Raw genomic sequence first — 25,837 nt, 5'->3', positions numbered from 1 at the left:
GAGATTTTCCCTAGGGCCTCCAGAAAAAACAACCCTGCCAACACCTTGATTTTAGCCCAGGGAGACCCGTTTTGGACTTTTGCCCTCCAGAACTGCAGGATAATAGATTTGTATTGTTTTAAACCACTAAGACTATGGCCATTTGTTGTGGCAGCTACAAGAAACAAATATGGCTGACACGGGCCTGGCATGCTATGCAGCCAGTCTGCCCCAAAGGCCAGGAGAGGGCGGGGATGGGGACTTGGACGTGACAGCCCTGTTGAATTCCACAAAGGGAAGTCTGTGGGAATAGAGAGGACTAAGGGTGGAATCCTGGGGAAGCGGGGGGCAGCCAAGGAGCTTGAAATGGAGCAGCCAGAGGGTCAAGAAGACTCACGAGAGATAGAGGAAGATCTCAAGAAGGGCAGCCAGAATCAGATATTACAGCGCTCATACGGAGGACGACGCCTTCGTATTTGGAAAGCGGTAATGACTTTGTGGAGAACAGTTTCAGATAGGCTGGAAGCCCAATGATAATGGATTGAGGAGTGGGTGGGCAGTGGGGGAAAAAAAACTGGATTTGATATTTTTAAGAGATTTGACAGGGAAGGGAGGAAAAGAGCATAGCAATTTCAGGGGAAAGCAAAGCTAAGTTTTTTGTTTGGGTTTTTTTTGTTGTCGTGGGGTTTTTTTGTTTGTTTTTAGTGTTTTGGTTTTACTGGAGGAAGGTGGTGTGTATTTTAGGATATTTGAACACAGGGGAAGAGTAATGATGCAAAAAGGAATATGACTTGGCAGAAAAAAGACTTGAAAGAGATGACTCAAGAGCTCAGGGCTGGCCTTGCTGCTGTGGTCAGGAGAGGGCACCCATGAGGTTCTTAAATCTCCCAGGCCGGCTCAGCGGCTCTCTTTTTGTTTTTCCTTCTGTGCAGTGAGTAGTAAAGTCATCTGCTGAGAGCAGAAGTGTGGAAATGAGCGTCGTCAGGGTGTGGCCTCTGTGGCAGCTGAGGGTAAATTGTGAGATTTCTGAGCAGCCCTGGCATGTCTACCTCAGGCTTCCTACTCTCTCCTGACAGCCCCAGCAGAGGAGGCAAATGGCTGGAGTCGGTTGTGCGTTTCACAGAGCCTGGGTGCTGCAGATCGAAAGCTGAGTTAAGACCCGCGCCCTGTCCCCAGGAAGCTTGGGGACAGGCAGAGAGCAGACAGCCAGACAGCACAGGGTGGAGAGCCAGCGATGGGAGTGGCCTATAGAGGACCGAGCTTCGTCGCCAGGGGGACCGGATCACAAGAGCCTTGCATTTTAGGTGAAGGATTTTGAGGTTTCATCTGAAAACCGTGAGAAGCCATCAAAGGATTTGAGGCAGGAAGTGATATTTTAATTTCGGTTCCAGGGAGCGGCACTGAGGACAGATTGGAGGGGTCAGGCTGAGGCCAGTTAATCCAAGTAAGGAGGGATGTGAGCAGACGTGATGGGGGAAGAAAGGAAGGGACAGTGTCTGACTGGCTGTGGGAGGTGAGGAAGAGAGAAAGCCAGGATGATGTCCTGGTTTCCAGCTTGAGTGAGAGTGACAAAAATAGTTTTGCCATTTTACTAAGATAAAAAAAAAAAAATAGAAGAAGCAGATTAGGGTAAAGGAGACCCTGCAGTCAGAAATTGGCAGGTTTGTATGGCAAGAGGAAAAGGAGGCATGAGTAGGAACGTGAGGATGACTGGTTTTGACTGCTGTCCAGTCTGGTTAGAAAAGGGACGCCATGTGGGCTGGCAGCCAGGGACAGCCCGAGGCGGAGTGGTGGGGTTAGAGGTCTCTAAGCTGAAGAATAAGTTTAGTGGGGGAGGTAAAAGGCTAAAGGCTACTTCAAGAATAGGATTTCAGAGTTTGAATATTCATATGTGGCAATTTGGAAATGATGACAGTATACTCAGGCACTTGACATGTCTGTTTCCTTCTAGAAATGGTAGGTTTATTTGTAGCAGCATTTTTCCAGGGAGAGGATCTAGACCTTTCATCAGAGTCTCAAGAAGTTCCTTAGGACCCTATAAAAATGAAGAACTGATACCAGGTGGCACCATTTTTACCTAATCTTCACATTTTCAGACATATCTGTCATCCAGGTATAGGTGGTATGCACTGGCTGTGTGAGCAAAAGGCAAATGTTTTTTTATAAAATTTTACACAAGGTCCCAGAAGGCCTCCTTCCCAGAATATGAAGGGAAGAAAATAAAAGCACAAGAGCAAAAATGCGGGCTGACAGGTTAATGATTTATTAGTTGTGTCCACTTTCTCCAGTGTTTTCTCCCAGTTTCAGCATTGGGGCAGAAGGGGTTGTATGGATTGGTAAGCAATGTAATATATGGCAACATTTATATTTATAAATAAATATTAGATATTTATTTTTATATTGCAGCTTTTGCTTTTAAAAAAGGGTTTTTAGATTTCTTTCTTCCTAAGCTTCGGTAGACAAAATCGAAAAGAAACTCTTCCTCTGGGATCAGAGTAAATGATCTGTTCCCATAACCTGAGAGGTGAGATAGAATTTGAACTGAGTGCTGCTGCTTTCATGGTCCTAATACTGCCTGCTTAGCCTGACAGGTAACATGTGAGCCAAGATCGAAAGGATTTGGGAGATGATATCTGCATCTTTAGCATTTCTGTGTAGAAGTTCTTTGCGGCATCTCGCGTAGGTGCCAAACTTTTTATTGTTAGATGCAAAAACTGGAGCTTTGCCAAGTTATTTTTTGAAAAAAATTTTAAAGATTTTATTAATTTGACAGAGAGAGAGAGAGCAGGAGCAGGCAGAGCAGCTGGCAGAGGGAGAAGCAGGTTCTCCGCTGAGCAGGGAGCCCCACGTGGGGCTCGATCCCGGGATCATGACCTGAGCCGAAACCAGATGCCAACTGACTGAGCCACCCAGGCGCCCCCATCCCAAGTTATTTTTTATGGGAGATTTCTTTAAAAGTGTACCAAGTCTCCAGAGGGGCTTCTGGGTGGCACAGTCGGTTAGGTGTCCAACTCTTGGTTTTGGCTCAGGTCATGACCCTCAGGGTTGTAGGGTCAAGCCCTGAGTGAGCCCTGAGTCGGGCTCTGCGCTCAGCAGGAAGTTTGCTTAAGATTTCCTCTCTCCTGGGGCGCCTGGGTGGCACAGCGGTTAAGCGTCTGCCTTCGGCTCAGGGCGTGATCCCGGCATTACGGGATCGAGCCCCATATCAGGCTCCTCCGCTATGATCCTGCTTCTTCCTCTCCCACTCCCCCTGCTTGTGTTCCCTCTCTCGCTGGCTGTCTCTATCTCTGTCAAATAAATAAATAAATCTTAAAAAAAAAAAAGATTTCCTCTCTCCCTCTGCCCCTCCCCTCGCTTGTACTCACAGATGGGAGCGCGCGCTCTCAAATAAATAAATAAAATCTTAAAGAAAAAGTGTACTGAGTCCCCAGAAAGCGTTATGGTGTATAGCAATCCAGTCGATTGGAATTACAGGACCCCATTTATAGGAGTAAAGTATCTTTGCCTACACAGAAAGTTAAAGTCCGTTCTGTTCCTCTCTCAAGTGCTTACGGAGGCCGGGCCCTGCCCCGTGTGGAGAGGCTCCAGCCCCCACGGCAGTTCGGTAGCTGACCAACTCCTTTTGCATTTATGTCCTTCATCGTCACAAGAACCGTAGGAGATGTAGGTGGTGGTATCTTCTTATACTAAGTGAACAAAATATTAGTAAGGTGCAGTGATGAGATTTGGATTCAAATGTTGTGACCCCAAATGCCATGTTTTCGCCATGGGCCCACAAAGCTGAGAGAAGTGTTGAGGTGTCTACTGACAGATTCTCCTAACTGCAGAGCCGAGAAACTTCCATTCAACTTCATGCTGAGGAGCTTCCTTTATTGTTTTGAGCTGCAGGAATGGCTAAAGTGTTCTGGAAATTATGGGCATGAAGACAGAGGTGGTGAAGACATGGAGACCCGTTTGAAGCGTTTTCTAGCACGAGAGATTGTGACTTGGATCAGACACTCGTGCCTTCCTAGGAAACCAGGTCTTTGTGCCCCAGGAAAGTTATTTGCTGAGGTTCTGTTTCTCCATCCTAGGTTAGTGGGGTGAATTGGGTGGAGGAAGGCAAAGAAGGTTGAGTCTGTTGCAAGAGGAGTGTTTTCCAACTACTGTATCCACATGTAGTATCTTCCCCTCACCTTAGAGCTACTTTTCTGCCATGACCCCGAATCATGCACTACCTAGCAAGTTCCAGTGTAAATGCTTTGTCATTCCAGCTGTCCACACTCAGTCTGTATGTGCGGCCATCCAGGGCTTAGTTCCCAGATGAAGATGGCAGCTGTGACCATGCAGTAGAAGGGACCAGCTGAGAGGTGTGTAGAAGAGGCAGGACTTGATGATGAATTAATCGGTAAATACTTTTGGAGCACCTGCTATCTCCTAAGTACTGTGTCTGGCATGTAGAAGAAAGGAAAAAGAGATTGGTGGTGTGAAATCACACCCGTGAGTATGCTAAGAGATTTCTCTAGGAGGAAGCTTCTTGAAACAGCCAGCAAATGCTTTCTAGAAGGGCATCTCTTTATCTGGTCTTGGGAAATAATTATAGGTGTTGAAGAAATTGGAAAGTGTTGCTTATTTAGGGAAAGACCCAGTGAATTTTGTTTTTGACATGTTCAGTTCTCAGAGAAATGGCAAAAGTGTGAGGTTTAAGAATCTTTTTCAAATAGGTGATGGCTCACAACCTAGGAGTATAAGCAAGGCTCAAGGGATTGAACACAGACCGAAAGAGTCTTGGGGGACCATTCACCACAGGGCCTTGTGTTCGAGAAGACCTCAAGAAACACTGTAACATTGTGGAGAGGCCTGGGCTCTGGAATCAGGTAAGCTATGTAGGCATCCTGCTGTGACCACTCACCATGTGGCTTTGGGCAAATGATAGAGCATCCACTGGTCTGCTTTCTCACTTGTCAGTTGTAGTAACTTACCTGCCTTGTAGAGTTATGAGTATTATATAAAATAATTGTGTAGGGACGCCTGGGTGGCTCAGTCGGTTCACTGTCTGCCTTCGGCTCGGGTCATGATCTCAGGGTCCTGGGATCGAGCCCCGCATCAGGTTCCCTGCTCAGCGAGGAGTCTGCTTCTCCCTCTCCCTCTGCCCCTTACCCCTGCTCGTGCTCTTGCTTTCTCTCACTCTGCTTGCTCTCCCTCAAATAAATAAAATCTTAAAAAAAATAATTGTGTAAAAAGTTGGTGCCTGGCATAAAGAAGGCACATAATAAATGGACATTTATATTGTTAGCTATTCGAGTCATGGAATAAAAGATCATTCCAAGGAAAAGGTTGACATCAGTGTCAGACACATTTTAAAGATTGAGAAAGACACAGCCTGAATTAAGGCTGTTGGACATGAGAAATGTTTACTTTTAGAGTGGTAAATTCTGAATGGCCGTTTTCCTTGTTTCTATGTAATTCTTTACAGGTTCCCAAGTACTTTCCTTTGGGAATAAAATAAATACCTTTCTTGGTCGGCAAATTACTATGGTTTTTTTGTTGTTGTTGTTATGTTTGTGAACTAGAAATTGGGAACATTGGCACTCTACATTCATTTCCTGTGCCCTCAATTAACATGACCTCTGTTCTTGGTTCTGGTGGTTCCATGGGTCAGGGGATTCTGATTATTCTTTAATGTTGCCTGAATGCTTTTGGTTTTCGGTATTAAAATCATGAAGTGATGCTTACTGAACAGTTCTCTTTTTTGCTTTTGCTGACATTAGGCGGCTGTGATTCAGTCCACTCTGATGGCCTTTAGTAGATTAACAAGAATTGAATTTCAGTTGTGTTAAGTTCTGGGTTTTTTAAAGCAATGCCAAAGGGAAAGTCTTCTGTTAAGGATCAAGAGTACAAAAGGAACTGTTACACAATGTTTGCTTCACTTGTTAGTCAAGTCTGAAGTGTGTAGGAACTCAAAAGAAACAAGTACAATATTAGAAAACTTAGGAACAGAATGTTTTATAATATAAGTATAAGCAATTTCAGTGGTGTTTTGTTTTGCTAGCCATTAATATTAAGTATCGCACTCACAGATCCAGGGGCTTAACAAGATAAGAAGCTGGTGTAAGTCGTCAGCCCCACTCCTCCCCTTGGGCTCTGGTGCCCGGCCCTGCCGGCCTTCAGCTCCTCCAACGGATTGTGTTTCCTCCTTTTATTTGTCTATGGCTCAAGCTGTCCTCTTACACCAAAACACTAACAGTCCTCTGGAATTCAGGTCGGATGTCACTTCCTCAAGGAAGCCTGTGACCCTCCTCCCCGGCTGGGTCAGATTCCATTCGCAGGGCACCTGGCACTTCTCCTCGCAGCTCGATCTTTCCCTGCTGTGGGCTCCGTGAGGCCAAGGAGCAGGTCGAGCTGAGTCAGGGCCCCGCGCCGAGCCCCGAGCCAAGTACACAGAAACTATTTGTTAAATAAAGTTCAACGTTTATTAAGTACCAAGCGCTTCACTTCCTTCATTCCTCACATTAACCCTTTAGGTGGATATTCTCATCGAGAGATGAGGAAACCGACACCAGAGACATAACTTGCCTGAGGTCACATGGTCAACAAATGACACAGCCAGGACTTTGGTCACTTTGAGGCCAAAGCCAGTGTCGTTTTGTCTTTCATTTTCCTCGTTGCCGGCGTTCTCAGCCTGGTGCTACGTGGTCTATCACAGGAAAGCAGGCAGAGGGTCTGACGGAACTGCAGCCCTGTGCTTCTAGGGGGCGTATGTGGTGGGCCTTCTCGGAGGGCAGCCCTGCTCCTCCCGGTCACAGGCCCTGTTTTCATTTGGAGGATGACAGCTCTCCCTGTCCCAGTGCATGTGGTCTGGGCGCGCTCAGCCCCAGGAATGAGGCACTGTCACCTGTTCTCGAGCCAGGCAGCACGTAATCCATCGGATCCAAACAGTACCATTGGTTCAGCCATGGGCTTGTGACTCAGTATTGCCAGTAGGAGCCAACTGAGACCCAGTCCAGAACTTTGGTTGGAGTTTTTGCAAAAACAGTCGATCTCTCCAACTGGTCTTGGCCCGTGAAAGCATGAAGATCGGCGCTACTTCCTCAGACTCCGCACCTGGTAGGGCAGACAGGAGGGCAGAGGGGACATCTGAGAATATCAGCGGAGCCCTGCTCAAGCCGTGCCTGAGGCTCTCTGTCCCTGTGCTTTCCACTAACTTGAGTCATAAAAGTCCTTTTTCTACAAAAGCCTTGTTTCAGTTCAGAGTTGTGCCACTCGCAATCCAAGGAATCCTAACCAGCACGGTGGATGTGTTTGCCTTTTTCTGTTTCCATTTTGCATGGGCTTAGGTCACTTCCACAGGCTGTTGGAATGACCATACGTGTGTGTCTTCTGGCCCGTGGAGGAAAGCCGTGAGGAGGTAACATGGCAGCGATGATATCGAAACGGGTTTTGTGGTTTGGGGAATTGGGGCTTCTAGGACCTGCTCGGTAACTTGTAGAATGTAAGAAACCTCATTTATTTATTTCTCTGCATCTTCGTTTTGTACAGAAAGTGAGGGTAATATTTGCCATGCCACTTAGACAAGAAGGAATTGATAAGAATGTGTGTATACTTCGTACTCGGGCATTACTTCTCTCCAGCGTGCTGGTAACACATCAGCCTGTCAACCCGTGGTTTTTCGTATTTCTCAGTCACTAGACTAACCTAACCAATAGTGAGGTGGGTTGTTAAGGAGGGTCCTGCTTTGGGGAGACTGTAGAGGGAGGAGATTCCTGTTGTAGAGCTCAGGAGGCCTTCGACGACTGTCCCAACCTCATCATAACAATAACTGTCTGCATGTTCAAGACAGTTAGAATAGTAAGTGTCCTTTCTTTCTATGCTGTGGATTTTACAAGTGGGGGTCTTTGGACTTGAACTTTTTTTTTTTTTAAAGATTTTATTTATTTATTTGACAGAGATAGAGACAGGCAGCGAGAGAGGGAACACAGGCAGGGGGAGTGGGAGAGGAAGAAGCAGGCTCATAGCAGAAGAGCCTGATGTGGGGCTCGATCCCAGATCGCCGGGATCACGCCCTGAGCCCAAGGCAGACGCTTAACCGCTGTGCCACCCAGGCACCCCCTGGACTTGAACTTTTCAAAACTCATTCTGATCCTTCCAAAATTGCTTTCTCTAAAATCCACTAGCTGCGTTTATAGTTATCTGGTAGTAGAAAGAAAAATCTGTATGTTCAAAGAGCTTAATTTTCCCCTCCCAGAGACATTAAAAAAAAAAAAAATGAAGCCAAGCCAGCAAAGATATAAACCATTTATTTCCATTTCTAAAATCTATGTGAATTGATTGATTGATTTCATATTTAAAACCATCCCTTTGTAGAGTCATTATACTTTACAGAAAATACGCTAAATTTATTAAAATACACACAAACTATTGCCGAAAATGCTATTCTTAATCCCTCTGACTGACCAACCCAACACTTGTTTTCAAAGCACTTACGATTTTCAGAGGTTTCCATGGGGGCAAGGAACGAAGAAATCATCTTGGGACAGGAGTGGAAATTTGGTCAGAATAATCCCCCAACTACGTGTCTACTTCTTTTTCTTTTATTCTTTTCTTTTTAAAGATTTTATTTATTCATTTGACAGAGATAGAGACAGCCAGCGAGAGAGGGAACACAGCAGGGGGAGTGGGAGAGGAAGAAGCAGGCTCCCAGCGGAGGAGCCTGATGTGGGGCTCGATCCCACAACGCCGGGATCACGCCCTGAGCCGAAGGCAGACGCTTAATGACTGAGCCACCCAGGCGCCCCATACGTGTCTACGTGACAGAGTGCCTAGGTTTTAGGGGCCCTTACAAAGCGTACCTAATTATACAAGGTTTTCCTTGTTACAGTGGGCCTTTTCCTTACCTACAATTTAAGACATGCAGCAAAGTATATGCTACATCATAAGGAAAATGTACTCAAGAAACCGAAGTGCCTCGGCTGTTTTTCTGGGTATACTAATGTGTCAGGTACCATCGTCATCTTAAGAACTGAAGACTGGGATGCAGTGGAATCCCGGAGTAAAAACAACAATGCTGGGCGGGGCTGGGTGTGGCTTAATTTAGAAAACCAGCCCCCTGATACTAAGAACGACAAATAGATTCCTATTTCTCTTTCAAAAAGACCTGGGCTATTTCGATTTGGGTTTTCAGCGAGTTAGTAATTCTTGATTCAGTTTGTGAAGTATTAAGATCTTGTCACTTCTCCCTTTTCAAGTCCTCTTTTGGGTGATTTCACTGGTTCTTAGCACCAAGCCCTCGAAGAAGGGGTGAAAGGAACATCTGCCAGGTAGCAATTGAAATAAGACAATTGGAAGGATTTGGAAGTTATCGCATAAACTAAAGTTCGGGGATAATGGTAAACTTCAATTATGAAGCCCAGCGTTTCCTTTTAAGGGAGAGCCCTGTGTTGCTTTGGTTTGGTCTTGACCCTCTTGGGAGACGACAGAAAATGGCCAAAGAGGTTATAACATAAATTCTTAGGGATGAAATGCAACTTTACCTTAAAAAAAAAACCCAAAGATTTTCTTTGTTCCAATTAGGATTTTAAGTGTACAAGTGTAGCCTGAGGCTATGAGCCATTGGCTCTCTGCTCCCCACTTGGGTTACTTCACAGCATACCCACAGACGTGGGGGCGCACCAGCTCCCAGGACAGAGGAGCCTGGAAGTGCTGCAGCTTGAGCTCGGAGAAGCGTGCGCGCTCCAGCGCCTTCCAGCTCTCTCTGGTCAGGTGGCACCCGTCAAACAGCATGTACCAGCAAGGATGCAGGATCTGCTGCCAGAAGTAATTCCAACTTGAGCTGTTAGCTACGACATGCTCCAGGAAATAGAAAGCCCCTCCCTGAGAAAGGAAAAAAAAACAACAAAAAACAGGATTCTAGTTTTGGAAGAACAGGTTTATAAGATGATGGAAGCTTCGATTTCAGGGGCCCTAAAGGCTAACTTCATGAGAAGGCGTGGATACATTAGCACTTACTAAGACGCCATTTCTTTTCTTTTTTTTTAAGATTTTGTTTATTTATTTGACAGAGAGACAGCCAGCGAGAGAGGGAACACAAGCAGGGGGAGTGGGAGAGGAAGAAGCAGGCTCATAGCGGGGGAGCCTGATGTGGGGCTCAATCCCGTAACGCCGGGATCACGCCCTGAGCCGAAGGCAGATGCTTAACGACTGAGCCACCCAGGCGCCCCTAAGAGGCTGTTTCTTAGTTTCTGTCAAATTTAATCCAGAGCTGCCAATCTAACGCAATTAACACATACTTTCTGATCATAAAAGCAATATGTCATGATAGCTAAAACTTGTGGCAGCTCCTGCCTGCAAGGTCCTACCCTTAATGCCGATCACGTATCCACTGCTTTAATCCTTATGATACACTTCTTCGGTAAGTATTATCATTCCTATTTTTACCGATGAGGAAAATGAGTCACACAAGAAAGAGCAACTTGCCCAAGGTCACACAGCTTACAAATGTCAGATCAGGTTTGGTTTGAACCTGGACAGTCTGGCTCCGGAGGCTGGTAATACTGCCTCGCCCATATGTGGATCTTCGGGAATGTAAAAAGTCTAAACAGAAAAGCAAGGACTATTCTTCCTCTCAAGGGAACTGCTGTTAAGATTTTGTGTGTACATCGTGTGACTATGCCTCTTTTCCCTAAAACTGGGACTAGAATGTCCCTTCTGTTTTGTAACCGGCTTTATTTTATTTATGCATTTGAATGTTATTCTAAAACATGATTTAAAAGCTCTTTACACAGTATTTCACACCACTGAGGGCACCGTCTCTTAATCATTCTCATTGAAGTTATTTCTAATTTTTCATTATTATAAATACTGTTATAGTGTCTACCTTTATCCATACACCTTGGTGCCCATCTCTATTTCCAAATAAGTAACTTGCTAAAAAGTGGAACTGCTGAGTCAAAAGTCTGTGCCACCTTGAAGATTTAATTAATTAGTTTATTTATTCTTTATTTTTAAAATATTTTTACTTATTTGAGAGAGAGAGCATGGGGGGGAGGGTCAGAGGGCGAAACAGACTCCCCACTGAGCAGGGAGCCCGACATGACCGGCAGGCCTGGATCCCAGGACCCCAGGGTCATGCCCTGAGCCGAAGGCAGATGCTTGACCAACTGAGCCACCCAGGCGCCCAGGTCTGTGCCTTCTTAAAGCTGTCGGTGCAGGTTGTCAGACTGCCCTTTGGAAGAGTCATCGCAAGTTTACATTCATACGAGCAATGGGTGCGAGTGCCCATTTCCAACAGACTCATCAGTCCTTTTTCCTCTATCCTGTCAGTTTGATGGGTGAAATGGTATTTCATTTTCAATAATATGCATATCTTTAATTTCTTAATATATATAACTTTTTTTTTTGCTAAACCTTATTGGTGATTTGGACTTCTTCTGTTTCGTCTGTTGATGTCCTTTACCAGTTTTCTAATAGGGTGTTGGGTTTTTCTTACTGCTTAGTGAGGGCATTTAGTATAATAAGACTACGTACAAACGTTTCCCCCAGTTTGTTGTTTGCCTTTTCTTTTTTTTAACATTTTATTTTTAAGGAATCTCTACACCCAACATGGGGCTTAAACTCACAACCTCGAGATCAAGAGTCCCACCTGGGTGGCTCAGTCTGTTAAGCAGCTGCCTTCCGCTCAGGTCGTGATCCCAGGGTCCGGGGATCCAGCCCCCTGTTGGGCTCCCTGCAGTGGGGAGTCTGCTTCTCCCTCTGCCCCTCCTCTGCTTGTGCTCGCGCGCTCGCTCGCTCTCTCTCAAATAAGTAAATAAAATCTTAAAAAAAAAAAAAAGTCACATGCTTTGACCGAGCCAACCAGGCACCCAAGTTGTTTGCCTTTTAACAATTTTTTTTAACTTCTTCTTCTTAAAAACGTTTTTTTTTTTAACTTCATCTGAACATTGTTCTTGGGTTCTGCTTCTCAAATCTGTGAGAGTCTGAGTCCACCCCCAGCACTGCCTGAGGCTAAACAGTCACATCTTATACTTCCCTACCGTTGTCACAAGGATGTAAATACTGTGATGAATGAAAATACCGAAGCATCTAGAAGCATTACTGAAGTCACTGTACCACCGTATCGTCAGGGATTTTATTCAGTGGATATAATGTGTAAATCACTGTCCCGTAGGAATTAGCAACCGCTGTTTTCATCTAGAACAGTCCTATAAATGTGGGTGACGTACAGACAAGATAGACGTTATACGTTCTCAGAAGGACTTCGGAAGGCTTCTCCCCTTCTACCTCGATGGGGAGTAAGGGGAGAGGGACCTCCAAATCCCCTCCAAAACCCGTAGTGATGGTCACACTCTTCTTAGCCTCCTCTGGCTACTCGAGCCTTGCGTGTCCCAGACAGAGAGCGGGGAGGTGGCAGTTTCCCAGTTCTGTGGTTAGGTGTAAGACCTGTGTTCAGGATTGGAAAACCTGGAATTTCCTGAGTGGGTTAAAAAAAAAAAATTTTCCGTAGATGAGAACAGGAGGAGGCACAGGTCTGGGGAGGCGGATGTAGCCCTTGGGGTAACACAAGTTAAGCAAGAGATGCCTGTCACCCGTTCAGGTGACCGTTGCATAGAGAGCTGGATATGCAGGTTTGGGGTTAGAAGAAAGATCTGGGCTAGGTATTTAGATTTGGAAACTACCTGGGTACGCAGGGTCATTGACAACTTTGGCAGGGGTGGGGGTGGGGGGGGAGGTCCATGAGATTGCCTTGGGGCTGTATTTAAGTGAAATGAGAGCCAAAAAAGAAAGTCCAGTATTTAGAGATGGGCAGAGGGAGAGCAGCCAGCAAAAGTGGTAGAAATATTGAAGTCGGAGAGATGATAAGGCCCTGATGACAAGCACTGTGATGCAGCAGTAAGAGTATTTGCATTCGAGAAAGTCAGAGCCACTAGCTGTGTAACCTTGAGGAAGTTTCTCAACTAACCTCTGTTTCCTCAACACACCATGAAGACAGTCTCTGCTTTAAAGGACTGTTGTGAGGGTTAAATGACACTGTGATAAAGCTCCTGGTTACGTTCAGCAGAGGGCGGGTGCCTCACCGGAGCTAAGGGAGATGACCAAGAATGAGATCTCGTTAGGATTGCTAGAAAATGCAGGTAAGCATTACTTCCTTTGTAGGGGTAACACTGTCAACAAAACACTAGCCTTGCCCACTCACTGCCCTGTCTTAGGACATAAGAACCCAGCATTTGGATGTAAAAATCAGAACATCTCAGGGCACCTGAGTGGCTCAGTTGGTTAAGCATCTGACTCTTGATTTCTGCTCACGTCATGACCTCAGGGTCGTGGGATTGAGCCCCACGTCAGCTCTGGCTCAGCATGGAGTCTGCTTGAGACTCTTTCTCTCCCTCTGCCTGTCCCCCATGTGCTCTCTCTCTCTCTGAAACAGGTGGATAAGGGACATCTGGGTGGCTCAGTGGGTTAAGTGTCTGCCTTCAGCTCAGGTCATGATCCCAGGGTCCTGGGATCAAGTCCTGCATTGGGCTCCTTGCTCGGTGGGGAGCCTGCTTCTCCCTCTCCCTCTGCTGCTGCTCCCCCTGCTTGTGCTCTGACAAATAAATAAAAATGTTTTTAAAAAAAGTTTCTTGTCTATCATTCCCATGAACATACAGACATACGTATATGTACGTATGTGTGTGGGTATAAGCCCTCACACAATGGGCTTATACTCTAATAGTCTATGTTTTGATTGCTTTTTGTCATTTAACATTATCTCGGGGAGTTTTTCATATTAACATAGATAACTCTTCCTTGTTCTTTTTAACAGATGCACAGAATTTTTTTATACTATGTGGCAGACAATTTACTTGAACAGCCTCCTACTGATGGACATTTAGGATAATTCCAATTTGTGCTGTTACAAATACTCCAGTGAATGTCTTTGCATATAGACAAGTTTTTGCGTATTTCTGCTGTATAGCTATAGGATAAATTACTACTGGCTAAAAGACTATGTACACTTTAAGTTTTGAATATTATCAAGTTACCCTCCAAAGAGGGCACTTCCTCCAGTGCTATGGGGGTATTCTGCCTCCCAAACAAACCCCAATACCATATTGACCTTAAAAGCCTCTGACAGTATAATAGGTAAAAATGTATCTTGCTTTAGTTTCTTTGTGTGTAAGGTTGAGCATTTTTATCAAATAATTGGCTTTTTTTTTTAAGAGAGCGAGGGAGGAAGTGGGGGAGGGGCAGAGAGAGAGGGAGAGAGAGAGAATCCCAAGCAGGCTCCATGCCCAGCTCCAGCCGGAGGCGAGGCGTGATCCCACTACCCTGAGATTAGAACCCCAGCGGAAATCAAGAGTTCCTCCTTAACCCACTGAGTCACCCAGGCATTCCTGTAACTGACTATTTTTATTTATATTTCTGTTCCTGCTGTTTGCCTATTTTTCTCTTCTGTTTTTCTTATTTGTAAAAAATCCTATTGATCCCTTGCAGTGTCTTTTAAAATGAAGGAGGGGCGCCTGGGTGGCTCAGTCGGTTGAGCATCTGCCTTTGGTCATGATCTCAGGGTCTTGGAGTGGAGTCCCACATTGGGCTCCTTGCTCAGTGGGGAGCCTGCTTTTCCTTCTGCCTGCTGCTCGCCCTGCTTGTGCTCTCTCTCTCTCTCAGACAAATAAATAAAATCTTTAAAAATAAATAAATGAAATTAAGGCAGTTAACCTTTTTGTCTATCCTCCCGGGCAAATACTACTTCTATGTTTTGCTACATCATTTACGGTACTTTTTTTTCTCTCTCTCTCTCTCTGTAGAAGTTTTTAAATTTTATGTACTCAGAATCAGTCTTTCCCTATATGGCTTCTTTCTGACTCTAAGATTTTTAAAAATTCAACAGTGCCTTCTCCAGTAGCCTTACTTTTTGTGTTTGAGTGTTTGATCCGCCTGAAACTGACCGAACTGCCTAGGTGATAGGGCTGCCACCACCCAGTCCTCCTCACAACCCCTCACTCACCGGCCTCAGCACCCTGCGCACCTCCTGGAGCATCTGCTCCTGGCTCTTCACCGAGCACAGGACCAGGGTACAGACCACCACGTCCACGGAGCCATCGGCCACCTGCGACATGTTCTCTCCCGCAGCCACCACAAAGCGCTCGAACTGCAGGTGTTGGTTCTCCGCAACACTCTTGATCAAGAACTTCTCGAAGTTGGGGTTGGGGTCAATACAAGTCACCCTGCATCCCGGCGGGTAGAACTTGAAGTTGGCCCCGGTGCCGCAGCCTACCTCCAGCAGGGAGAGTGTCCCGGAGGGGCCCACAAAGTCCTGCAGGTTGCCGAAGAGCTCGCGCTTTTTGCTTGCCATCTGCTCATTGTATATCACGGTGAACCTCTGCATGAAGTGGGGGAACCATTTTTTGCATATCTGGCTCCACAAGCCCAGAAAGTTCAGCAGGAACATGGGAGATGCCAGGATGTAGACGAAGAGCCTGAGGATGAAGATGGTGAGAGCCATCACTCAGGAGACAGCGAGCGACCAGTTACCCTGGACTTCTTTATTGCGAGAGGAAGAGCTCTGGCCACACTCCAGAGCCAATCAACTGCAGAGGAAAGAACCGGCTGGGAGAGAGAGAGAGACGCCGTGGAAGTCAAATCAGGGGCGAGAGGCCCGTTTCACCTAATTTATAGGCGTTTGGCAAAAGATTCAGCTTAGTTTTCATGAAGCAAAGGGAGAAGGTTCCCAGCTTCCTTTAGAAGGAAAGTTGATCACAGTCCCTTATTCCAACGCAGCGCTCGCTTCTCCTTGGCTGGGTTAGGGCTGCTGCGAGTTTCCAGCCGCAGTTTTACAAGCACAGCGCACTTACGCCCTCTCCGGGTGCTCCAATGACATCTGCAAAGAAAACAGAATCTGTGGGTGGAGCCTGGTGAAACCCTACCGGAGGGCGGCTGCCAAGTGCCCCCCTCCTACTAACCCTTTGGTCCCTCTCCTTCCCCGACGCCGTTTTTTTAAAAAGAGGAAGTGACTAGACACGCTTGCTTGGCCACAGTCAATAAGAATGTCCCCCTTTTGCATTCTTGGTTGAGGCTCTCAGACATTCATAACTCAACAGGGTTATTTTTAAGTCACTGTTTTGGCCCGCCCGTTTTTTAAAGGGGAAGTTTCATCTTCAAATTGTGCAGGACTGCTACGTTACTCAGCTAATTTAGATAAAAATCGTCCGCAGAATACTCATCTTTGGGAAACTAAAAACCTAAAGTGTACAGAAAATAGTTTCAAGCATTCATCTGTTTTTAACAAGAAAGCCTTGGCTTTAGAGTGGGTCAGGGAACACAGAAATTTTCAAAAATAATAGTAACATTTTTTTCTTTTTAAAAGATTTTATTTAGAGAGCGTGAGCAGGGGGAGGGGGGGGAGGAGGGGCAGAGGGAGAGAAAATCTTAAGCAGACTCCTGGGAGTGGGGAGCCCTGGGCTGGGCTGGATCCCACAACCCTGAGATCATGACCGGAACTGAAATCAAGAGTCAGAGGCTTATTCACCGAGCCTCCCAGGTGGCCCTGGTGACATTTACTTTTTTAAACTGGGTGATGGATACAGGAGTGTTCTGTTGTTTCATTATTGTTATATCCTATACATATTTTATAAATACTATCTCTTTTCCATTTTTAACAGCTTTTTTGAGTTGGAATTGATATAATAAACTACATAAAGTGTACAGTGCAATATATTTTGGCCTATGTACAGACTTGTGATGCCATCACTTCAAAGTAATGAACGTATCCATCACCCCCAAAAGTTTCCCATTGCCCTTTTGTAATCTCTTCCTCCTGCCCTCCTCATTCCAAGGCAAGCACTGATCTGTTTTCTGTCACTAGAGATGGATACACATTTCCTAGAATTTTAAGTAAGTGGAATCCGGCATTACCATGGAATCATGTGCGTTTTTGGTCTGACTCCTTTCACTCAGCATAATTATTTGGAAGGTCAGCAACATTGTTGCATGAATCCATTGATTTTATTGCTAAGTAGCATTCCCTTGTATGGATGGGTAACAGTTTGTTTATCCGTTCACCTGTTGATGGACATGTGGGTTGTTTCTTTGTTTTTGGCTTGTACAGATTGAGCTAATGTGAACGTTAGTGTACAGGTCTTTGTGGGGACATAGGCCTTCATTTCTCTTGGATAAATTCTTACGAATAGAATGTATGGGTTACATGGTAGGCAAATATTTAACTTTTTAAGAAACTGCCAAACTGTTCTCCAAAGCAGGTATAACATTTTATATTCCCACTGTAAAGGTAGATTTAGCTGCTTACACCCTCAGCAATACTTGGTGTGGTTGTCTTTTTAAATTTTAGCCATTTTAAAAGACATGTAGTGGTCTCTCATTGTACTTTTAATTTGCGTTTCCCTGATTAATGATGTTGAGCACCTTTAGTGGGCTTATTTGCCATTTGTGTGTATTATTTGATAAGGTGTCTGTTCAAATATTTTGCCCATTTTTAAATTAGGTTCTTATTGAAGATTGAGAATTCTTTGTACATTCTCAGTATGTCATTTACCAAATGCGTGATTTTTTTCCTAGTCTGTGGCTTGTCTTTTTATTCTCTTAGCACTGTCCCCATCTTGTCCTCTCTCTTCTCCCCCTGCCTCTGGCAACCACCAATCTGTTCAATAATGAATTTTTTTTTTCTTTTTTGTGGGGTTGGTTTTTCCTTCCTTCCTTCCTTCCTTCCTTCCTTCCTTCCTTCCTTCCTTCCTTCCTTCCTTCCTTCCTTCCTTTTCTTACATGTAAGTGAAATCATATGGCATTTGTCTTTCTCTTATCTTACCTAGAATACCGTTAAGGGGTGACTGGGTGGCTCGGTCAGTTGAGCATCCATCTGACTCTTGGTTTCAGCTCAGGTCACGATGTTGGGGTTGTGGGATCAAGCCCCGAGTCGGGCTCTGCACTCAGCAGGGAGTCAGCTTGGGATTCTCTCTCCCCCTCTCCATCTGCCCCTCTCCTACTCTCTCTCTCTTTCTCTCTCAAATAAATAAGTCTTTAAATATCAATCAATCTTAAAAAAAAAAACGCCGTTAAAGTCCATCCATGTTGTCATTATCTTAGCTGTGTCTTTTATTTTGATAAAGTCCAATTTGTACATTTTCTTCTTATGGCCCATGACTTTTCCCCCTAAAAACCCTTGCCTATTCTATGGTTGTAAAAAGTTTCTCTTATATTTTCTTTCTACATGTTTTATAGTTTTAGATTTTATATTTAGGTTAGGTCTGATTCAATTGAAGTTTTTTTTTTTCCTTTTTTTAATATATGGGATATGCGGTAAAGGACAAGGTTGATTTTTTTTCTGGTTTTATTGAGATATAATTGACAGAAAGCACTTTATAAGTTTAAAGTATATAGCATAAATGTTAGTATTTTTTTCTGTGTGGATACGTAGTTACTCCAGCATAATTTGTCAAAAGGACCATCCCGTCCTCCATTGACTTATCTTGGCAACTTTGTTGAGAATCAGTCACCCATATACGCGTGGGTCTACTGCTGGGAATTCTGTTCTCCTTTATTGTCTGTTTGTCCATCCATATGCCAGGAACACACTGTTTTGATTACTGTGGTTTTATAGAAAATCTTGAAATCAGGTAGTCTAAGTTCTTTGACTTTGTTCTTCATCCGCAGAATTGTTTTGACAATTCTAAGTAATTTGCATTTTAAAATAAAATTTTGAAATTTTAAAAATTATATAAATATATGTATCGTTTATTTTTCATTGCAAATTTAATTTCCTTAGTAAATACAGGAATATTAAGATTTTCTAGTTCTTCTTGTGTCTATTTTGGTAACGTGTCTTTCAGAAGTTTGCCACTGTAACAAGTCTAAATTGTTGAATATATTGGTACAGAGTTGTTCACAGTATTCTCTTCTAATCCTTTTAATATCTGTAGGATCTATAGACATGCTTTCTTTTCCATACTGATACTGATATTTTGTGTCTTTTTTTTTTTTTTGGTCAATTTAGCTAGAGGTTTTTGTTTTTCCAAATTTTTATTTAAATTCTAGTTAGTTAACATACAGTGTAATATTGGTTTCAGGAGTAGAATTTAGTGATTCATCACTTACATTTAACACCCAGTGCTCATCATAACAAGTGCCCTCCTTAATCCCCATCACCTATTTCACCCATCCCCTGCCCACCTCCCCTCCAGCAACCCTCGGTTTGTTCCCTATAGTTAAGAGTCTCTTGTGGTTTGCCTCCCTCTTTTTTTTTCTTTCCCTTATATTCATCTGTTTTGTTTCCTAAATTCCGTATATGAGTGATATTATATGGTATTTGTCTTTCTCTAACTTATTTTATTTAGCATAATATACTCTAGCTCCATCCATGTTGTTGCAAATGGCAAGATCTCATTCTTTTTGATGGCTGAGTAATATTCCATTGTAGATATATACCACATCTTCTTTGTCCATTCATCAGTCAATGGACATTTGGGCTCTTACTATAATTTGACTATTGTTAATGGTACTTCTATAAACATAATGGTGCATGTGCCCCTTTGAATCAGTATTTTTGTATCCTTTGGGGTAGATCCGTAGTAGTATAATTGCTGGATCATAGGGTAGCTCTATTTAACTTTTTGAGGAACCGCCATACTGTTTTCCACAGTGCCTGCACCAATTTGCATTCCTACCCACAGTGTAAGAGGGTTCCCCTTTCTCCACATCCTCGCCATCATCTATTGTTTCCCGTGTTATCAATTTTAGCCATTCTGGCAGGTGTGAGATAATATCTCATCATGGTGTTTTTTTTTTTTTTAAGATTTTATTTATTTATTCGACAGAGATAGAGACAGCCAGTGAGAGAGGGAACACAAGCAGGGGGAGTGGGAGAGGAAGAAGCAGGCTCATAGCAGTGGAGCCTGATGTGGGGCTCGATCCCATAACGCCTGGATCACGCCCTGAGCCGAAGGCAGACGCTTAACCGCTGTGCCACCCAGGCGCCCCTCTCATCATGGTTTTGATCTGCATTTCCCTGATGATGAGTCATGTTGAGCATCTTTTCATGTGTCTGTTGGCCATCTGGATGTCGTCTTTGGAAAGAAGTCTATACATATATTCTATTTCTTAACTGGATTATTTGTGTTTTTTGGGGTGTTCTTTATAGATTTTGAATACTAACCCTTTATCAGGTACGTCATTTGCAAATATCTTCTCTCATTCGTAGGGTGCCTTTTAGTTTTGTTGATTGTTTCCTTTGCTGTGCAGAAGCTTTTTATCTTGATGATGTCCCAGTAGTTCATTTTTGCTTTTGTTTCCCTTGCCTCTGGAGACTTACCTTGTAAGAAGTTGCTGTGGCTGAGGTCAAAGAGGTTGCTGCCTGTGTTCTCTTGTAGGATTTTGATGGTTTCCTGTCTCACATTTAGGTCTTTCGTCCATTTTGAATTTATTTTTGTGTATGGTGTAAGAAAGCGGTCCAGTTTCATTCTTCCCCATATTGCTGTCCAATTTTCCCAACACCATTTGCTAAAGAGACTTTTTTCCATTGGACATTCTTTCCTGTTTTGTCGAAGAGTTTTGTTTTGTTTGATTGGGAGGGGGAGAGCGAGAGTGAGAGAGAGTGGGGTGGGGGGGTGCAGAAGGGCAGGGGGAGAGGGAAGTCTTAAGCAGGCTCCATACCCAGTGTGGAACCCGATGTGGGGCTCAGTCTCACGACCCTGAGATCATGACTTGAACCAAAATCCATAGTCAGACACTAACCCACTGAGCCACCCAGGTGTCCTGGTTGTTTGTTGTTGTTGTGTTGTTTTTTTTTTTTAATTGAAGGATAGTTGACATACATAATACAATATTATATTACTTTCAGGTGTACAACATACCCATTCAACATTTATATGCATTACAAAATGCTCACCACCATAAATGTTGTTATCTTCTATTACAAAGTTATTACAATAATGGAGACGCCTGGGGGGCTCAGTTGATAGAGTGTGTGACTCGATCTCGGAGTCATGAGTTCAAACCCCAACTTGGGTATAGAGATTACTTTAAAAAAAATCATGTGAAACTTGGACTAATTTAAGAATTTTTCTTTGTACTGCTTAATTCATTTATAAATATTTCACATATGACTAGCTTTCCTGTATGTTTGAAGATGATGGCTTAAATTCTGAATAATAAATAAAAGAGGGGATGCAAATGTTACTGGAAAAAAAAGAAAAGAAAAAAGACAATAAAATTAACCCCCTACCCTCTCAGAGACCCTCAGTTCAGATTGGTCCTCATTAAGTAATGAGCAAAAGAAGCAAGGTACAAGCTTGTGTGAATGGAGAAGTGGAAAGGTCTTTGCTGTTGTAAAAGTGCTGATATTTGCTATTTGACTTTCTGATTGTGAAAATGAGAAATGTCACATTAAAGAAACAAAGTTATTACAATATTATTTACTACATTCCCTATGCTATACTCTATTTCACTGTATACTCTATATCCTTATTTATTTTATTGCAATTAAGTTTGTACCTCTTAATCCCCTTCACCTGTTTTGCCCATTCCCCTATGGCAACCACCACTTTGTTCTCTGTATTTCCGAGTCTCTGTTTTGTTTGTTCATTTGTTTCGTTTTTAAGATTCCACATATAAGTGAAATCATACGTATTTGTCTTTTTCTGTCTGACTTATTTCACTTAACATAATACCCTTCAGGTCCATCCATGTTGTTGCAAATGGCGAGGTTTCACTCTTTTTATGGCTGAGGAGCACCCACACTAAACTTCCTTATTCATTCATGTGTTGGTGGGCGCTTAGGTCGATTCCATATCTTGGCTATTGCATATAGTGCTGCAAGGAACACAGGGGTGTATATATCTTTTCAAATTGATGTTTTCATTTTCTTTGGGTAAATACCTAATAGTGGAATTGCTGGATTGTATGGTATTTCTATTTTTAATTTTTTGAGGAATCTCCACAGGGTTTTCCATAGTGATTACACCAATTTACACTCCCACCATTAGTGCATGAGGGTTTGATACTAGCCATTCTGACAGGTGTGAGGTGATATTGTGGTTTTGATTTGCGTTTCCCTGATGATGAGTGATGTTGAGCATCTTTTCTTGTGTCTGTTGACCATCTGTGTGTCTTCTTGGGAAAATGTCTATTCAGGTCCTCTGCCTATTTTTTAAAAAGATTTTATTTATTTGAGAGAGAGAAAGAGTGAGTGCGGGGGGCAGAGAGGGAGAAAGAATCTGAAGCACACTCTGTGCTGAGCGCAGAGACTGACATGGGGCTCGATCCCACGACCGCAAGATCATGACGTGAGCTGAAACCAAGAGTTGGATGCTTAACCGACTGAGCCACTCAGGTGCCCCTGTCTTCTGCTCATTTTTAAATCACATTGTGGTTATTTGGTGTTGCATTGCATGAGTTCTTTATATATTTTGGATATTTACCCCTTATTGAATATATACTTCACAAATATCTTCTCCTATTCAGTGGGTTGCTTTTTCATTTTGCTGAAGGTTTCCTTTACTTTGCAGAATCTTTTTAATTTGATGTAGTCCCAACTGTTTATTTTCGGTTTTGTTGCCCTTGCCTGAGGAGGCAGATCCAAAAAAAGATTGCTAAAACCAATGTCCAGGGACGTCTGGGTGGCTCAGTTGGTTAAGTATCTGCCTTCTGCTCAGGTCATGATCCCAGGGGCCTGGGATCAGAGTCCCACATCGGGCTCCTCGCTTAGTGGGGAGCCCCCTTTTCCCTCTGCCTGCCGCTTCCCCTGCTTGTGCTCACTCGCTCTTTCTCTCTCTGATAAATAAACAAATAAAATCTTAAATAAAACCAATGTCCAGGAAATTACTGCCTATGTTTTTAGGATTTTTATGGTTTCAGGCCTTTCATGTAAGTCTTTAATTGACTTTTGAATTTGTTTTTCTATATGGTGTAAGAAAGTGGTCCAGTATCATTCTTTTTTTTTTTTTTTTTTTTGCATATATGCTTTCTTTTGCATATGTTTTTCTAACACCATTTACTGAAGAGACTGTCTTGTCCCCGATAGTATGTTTGTGCCTCTTTTTAAGTAACCATATAAACATGGGTTTATTTCTGGGCTTTCTATTCTGTTCTATTGATTTATGTCTCTATTTTTGTTCCATGACCATAGTATTTTTCCTACTAGAGCTTTGTAGTACAGTTTGAAGTCTGGGAGTGTGATACCTTCATCTTTGTTCTTAAGATTGATTTGGCTAGTCAGGATGTTTTTTAGTTCCATACAAATTTTAGGGTTATTTGTTCTAGTTCTGTGAAAAATGCTATTGGTATTTTGACAGGGATTATGTTGGATCTAATTGCTTTGGGTACTAAGGACATTTTAACAAAATTAATTAGTGCGTGCTAACCATAGTGTGGTATATCTTTCCATTTATTTGATTTGTCTTCAATTTCTTTCATCAGTGTTTTATGATTTTCAGAGCACAGTTGGTGAAGTTTATTCCTAGGTAGTTTATTGTTTTTGGGCAGTTGTAAGTGTGATGATTTTCTTAATTTCCCTTTCTGCTATTTCATTATAAGTATATAGCAATGCAGCAAATTTCTACATATTAATTTTATATTTTGCAGCTTTATTGAGTTCAGTTATTAGTTCTAGTAGTTTTTTGGTGGAGACTTTAGGGTTTTTTTTTATATGATGCCATGTCATCTACAAATAGTGACAGTCTTACTTCCTCCTTACCAAGTTGAACGCCTTTTACTCCTTTTTCTTGTCTGATTGCTGTGGCTGGGACTTCCAGTACCATAGTGAATAAAAGTGGCAAGAGTAGACATCTTTGTCTTGTTCCCAATCTAAGAGAAAAAGCTCAGTTTTTCAGTATTGAGTATGGTGTTAGCTGTAGCTTTGTCATAGATGGCCTTTATTATGTTGAAGCATACCTCTAAATCCACTTTGTTGAGAGTTTTTCAGCATGAATGGATATTGTATTTTGTCAAACACTCTGGCATTTGTCGAGATGATAATATGGCTTTTATCCTTTCTCTTGTTAATGTGATGTATCATGCTGATTGATTTGCAAACATTGAACATCCTTGCATCCCTGGAATAAATCCTACTTGATTGTGGTAAATGATTCTTTTTAATGTATTGTTGAATTCAGTTTGCTGATATTTTGTGGAGGGTTTTTGCATCCACGGTCTTTGTTTTAAAGTCTATTTTGTTTGTTATAAGTATTGCTACCCTGGCCCTTTTTTTTCTTCTTCCATTTGCATGGTATATGTTTTTCTAGGCTTTCACTTTTCAGTCTGCATGTGTCTTTAGTCTGAAACGAGTCTCTTGTGGGTACCATATAGGTGGGTCTTTTCTTTTTTTTAATCCATTCAGTGACCCGATGTCTTTTTATTGAAGAATTAAGTCCATTTACACTTAAAGTAATTACTGATAAGTATGTACTTATTGCCATTTTGTTACTGTGTGTCAACTAGACTCAAAAAATTAAACATAAAATTGCAGTCTGTATTCTAATCGTCTCTTTTGGTGGAGGGAAATGTTATATAACTGAATTCCAGTTGCCTGACGTAAGTGATCTAAGCTGGGCAAAAGATAAGCAGTTGCTGGTAGCAGCTCCTGCCTGATTAGAAATACATACCTAAAGGGTGATTAAGACATTGCTTTGAAGTGAAAAACAAGAGCTTGCTGTCAATGTATTTTAGAAGAGTTCCTTAATATTAACATTCGGGGCTATCAAGTGAATCTGAATGGTACTCAGATAGTATAAATAGGAAAAGACTAATACATTATGCTGATTGCTATGCAAGCATTACCAACGAATTCCTTATAAGACCTTGTTAATGGGTAACGTAGGGTCTCTTTTAAGAAAGAACAGTCAGTATCCCGGCAGTGTTGCTTATAAGCTTATAAAAATCACAATCTTCTACTTCTTGAGCATTAAACCAGTAATGATCCCTAAGAGAATTTTTTTTGAGAGAGAGAGAGAGAGGGCGAGAGAGTGCATGAACGTACCTGTGTGTGTGCACGCACGCACTTGAGCACGACTAGGGAGGGGAGGGGCAGAGGGAGAGAGAGTGAGAGACCCTCAAGCAGGCTCCCCATTCAGCATGGAGCCCAATGCTGGGCTCAATGAGATTATGACCTCAGCCAAAAATCAAGAGTTGGATGCTTAACCAACTGAACCACCCAGGCGCCCCCCCTGCCAAGAGAATTAGTAAATGGAAACTCATGTTTACTTTCAGTTAAACCCTGAAATTAGGTTAAAGCAAAACAAAATGACAACAACAAAAACAAAATGCTTGGTTTTAGCTAGTTGAATATAAAAACAAAGATGAGAAAATTATTTCTCCTTTACTACATGGGTTCCCAAAGTTCAAAAGAGATGTGAATTTATTAATAGTAGATACTAATTCAATCAACTTGTTCTTTTGTTTTAAATAACTTAATTTATAGATTAGTCACCATAAAGTTTATCTCAAGTTGGATTCCCTCTTTACCTAGCGAGCATTTTAGCCACCTCTCCTCACAGTTAATTCAGAGAGCCCAAAGAATACAAAATTCAAGCATGGGATTCTAGAAACTACGTTTAAAAAGTAGGTAAAAGCTGTAAGAAAGTCACATTATAAATTTTTAAATAAGAAGTAAATTATTTGGGGGTGTCTGAACCATCATTCTTTTTTGGCATAAATTGTTTCAATTAGAGTTTTAAAAATAGCAAATACTCTTTCTCCAAGTATACTTTGGAACCAGAAAGAAGATAATTAAAAAATATATATCAAATAAATGGCTTTAAATAAAATCTAACTTAAAAGGACATGGTTTTGATTAACTTAACAGAAGAACAGCTTTCATTTTAATTATAAACTCTTTATTATTTGGCATTTATATGTAAGGTATATATTTAATAACTGAATATTCTATACAAACTCTAGG

The 25,837-nt window shown here is 42.6% G+C and overlaps 1 protein-coding gene across 2 annotated transcripts; it reads right to left on the bottom strand.

Annotated features, from left to right (window-relative positions):
• Positions 1-8,239: 8,239 nt before the first annotated feature.
• Positions 8,240-15,921, bottom strand: TMT1A (thiol methyltransferase 1A). Of its 2 annotated transcripts, XM_087855833.1 has the most exons (3): positions 15,897-15,913; positions 14,942-15,814; positions 8,240-9,828 (listed from the first exon to the last, which is right to left on the bottom strand). In XM_087855833.1, the coding sequence occupies exons 2-3, from the start codon at positions 15,437-15,439 to the stop codon at positions 9,592-9,594; spliced, it is 735 nt and encodes a 244-aa protein (XP_087711959.1). In that variant the 5' UTR covers positions 15,440-15,814; positions 15,897-15,913; the 3' UTR covers positions 8,240-9,591. The 2 variants fall into 2 exon arrangements, with proteins under 2 accessions (XP_087711959.1, XP_045657011.1); XM_045801055.2 differs by having other exon boundaries at positions 14,942-15,921.
• Between the last annotated feature and the right edge of the window lie 9,916 nt (positions 15,922-25,837).

The sequence above is a fragment of the Ursus americanus genome, chromosome 25, assembly GCF_024610735.1.
Source record: "Ursus americanus isolate L20-20 chromosome 25, mUrsAme1.1.p, whole genome shotgun sequence".
Lineage (NCBI taxonomy): Eukaryota > Metazoa > Chordata > Mammalia > Carnivora > Ursidae > Ursus > Ursus americanus.
This window is presented reverse-complemented; position numbering and strand designations above follow the sequence as displayed.

Coding starts and splice junctions, on each gene's coding strand:
- TMT1A (XM_045801055.2), bottom strand. CDS start 15,439: ATGGCTCTCACCATCTTCATCCTCAGGCTCTTCGTCTACATCCTGGCA. Junction 9,829..14,941: donor TGCGCAGGGTGCTGAGGCCG/GTGAGTGAGGGG, acceptor TTCCTTTCTCAG/GGAGGGGCTTTCTATTTCCT.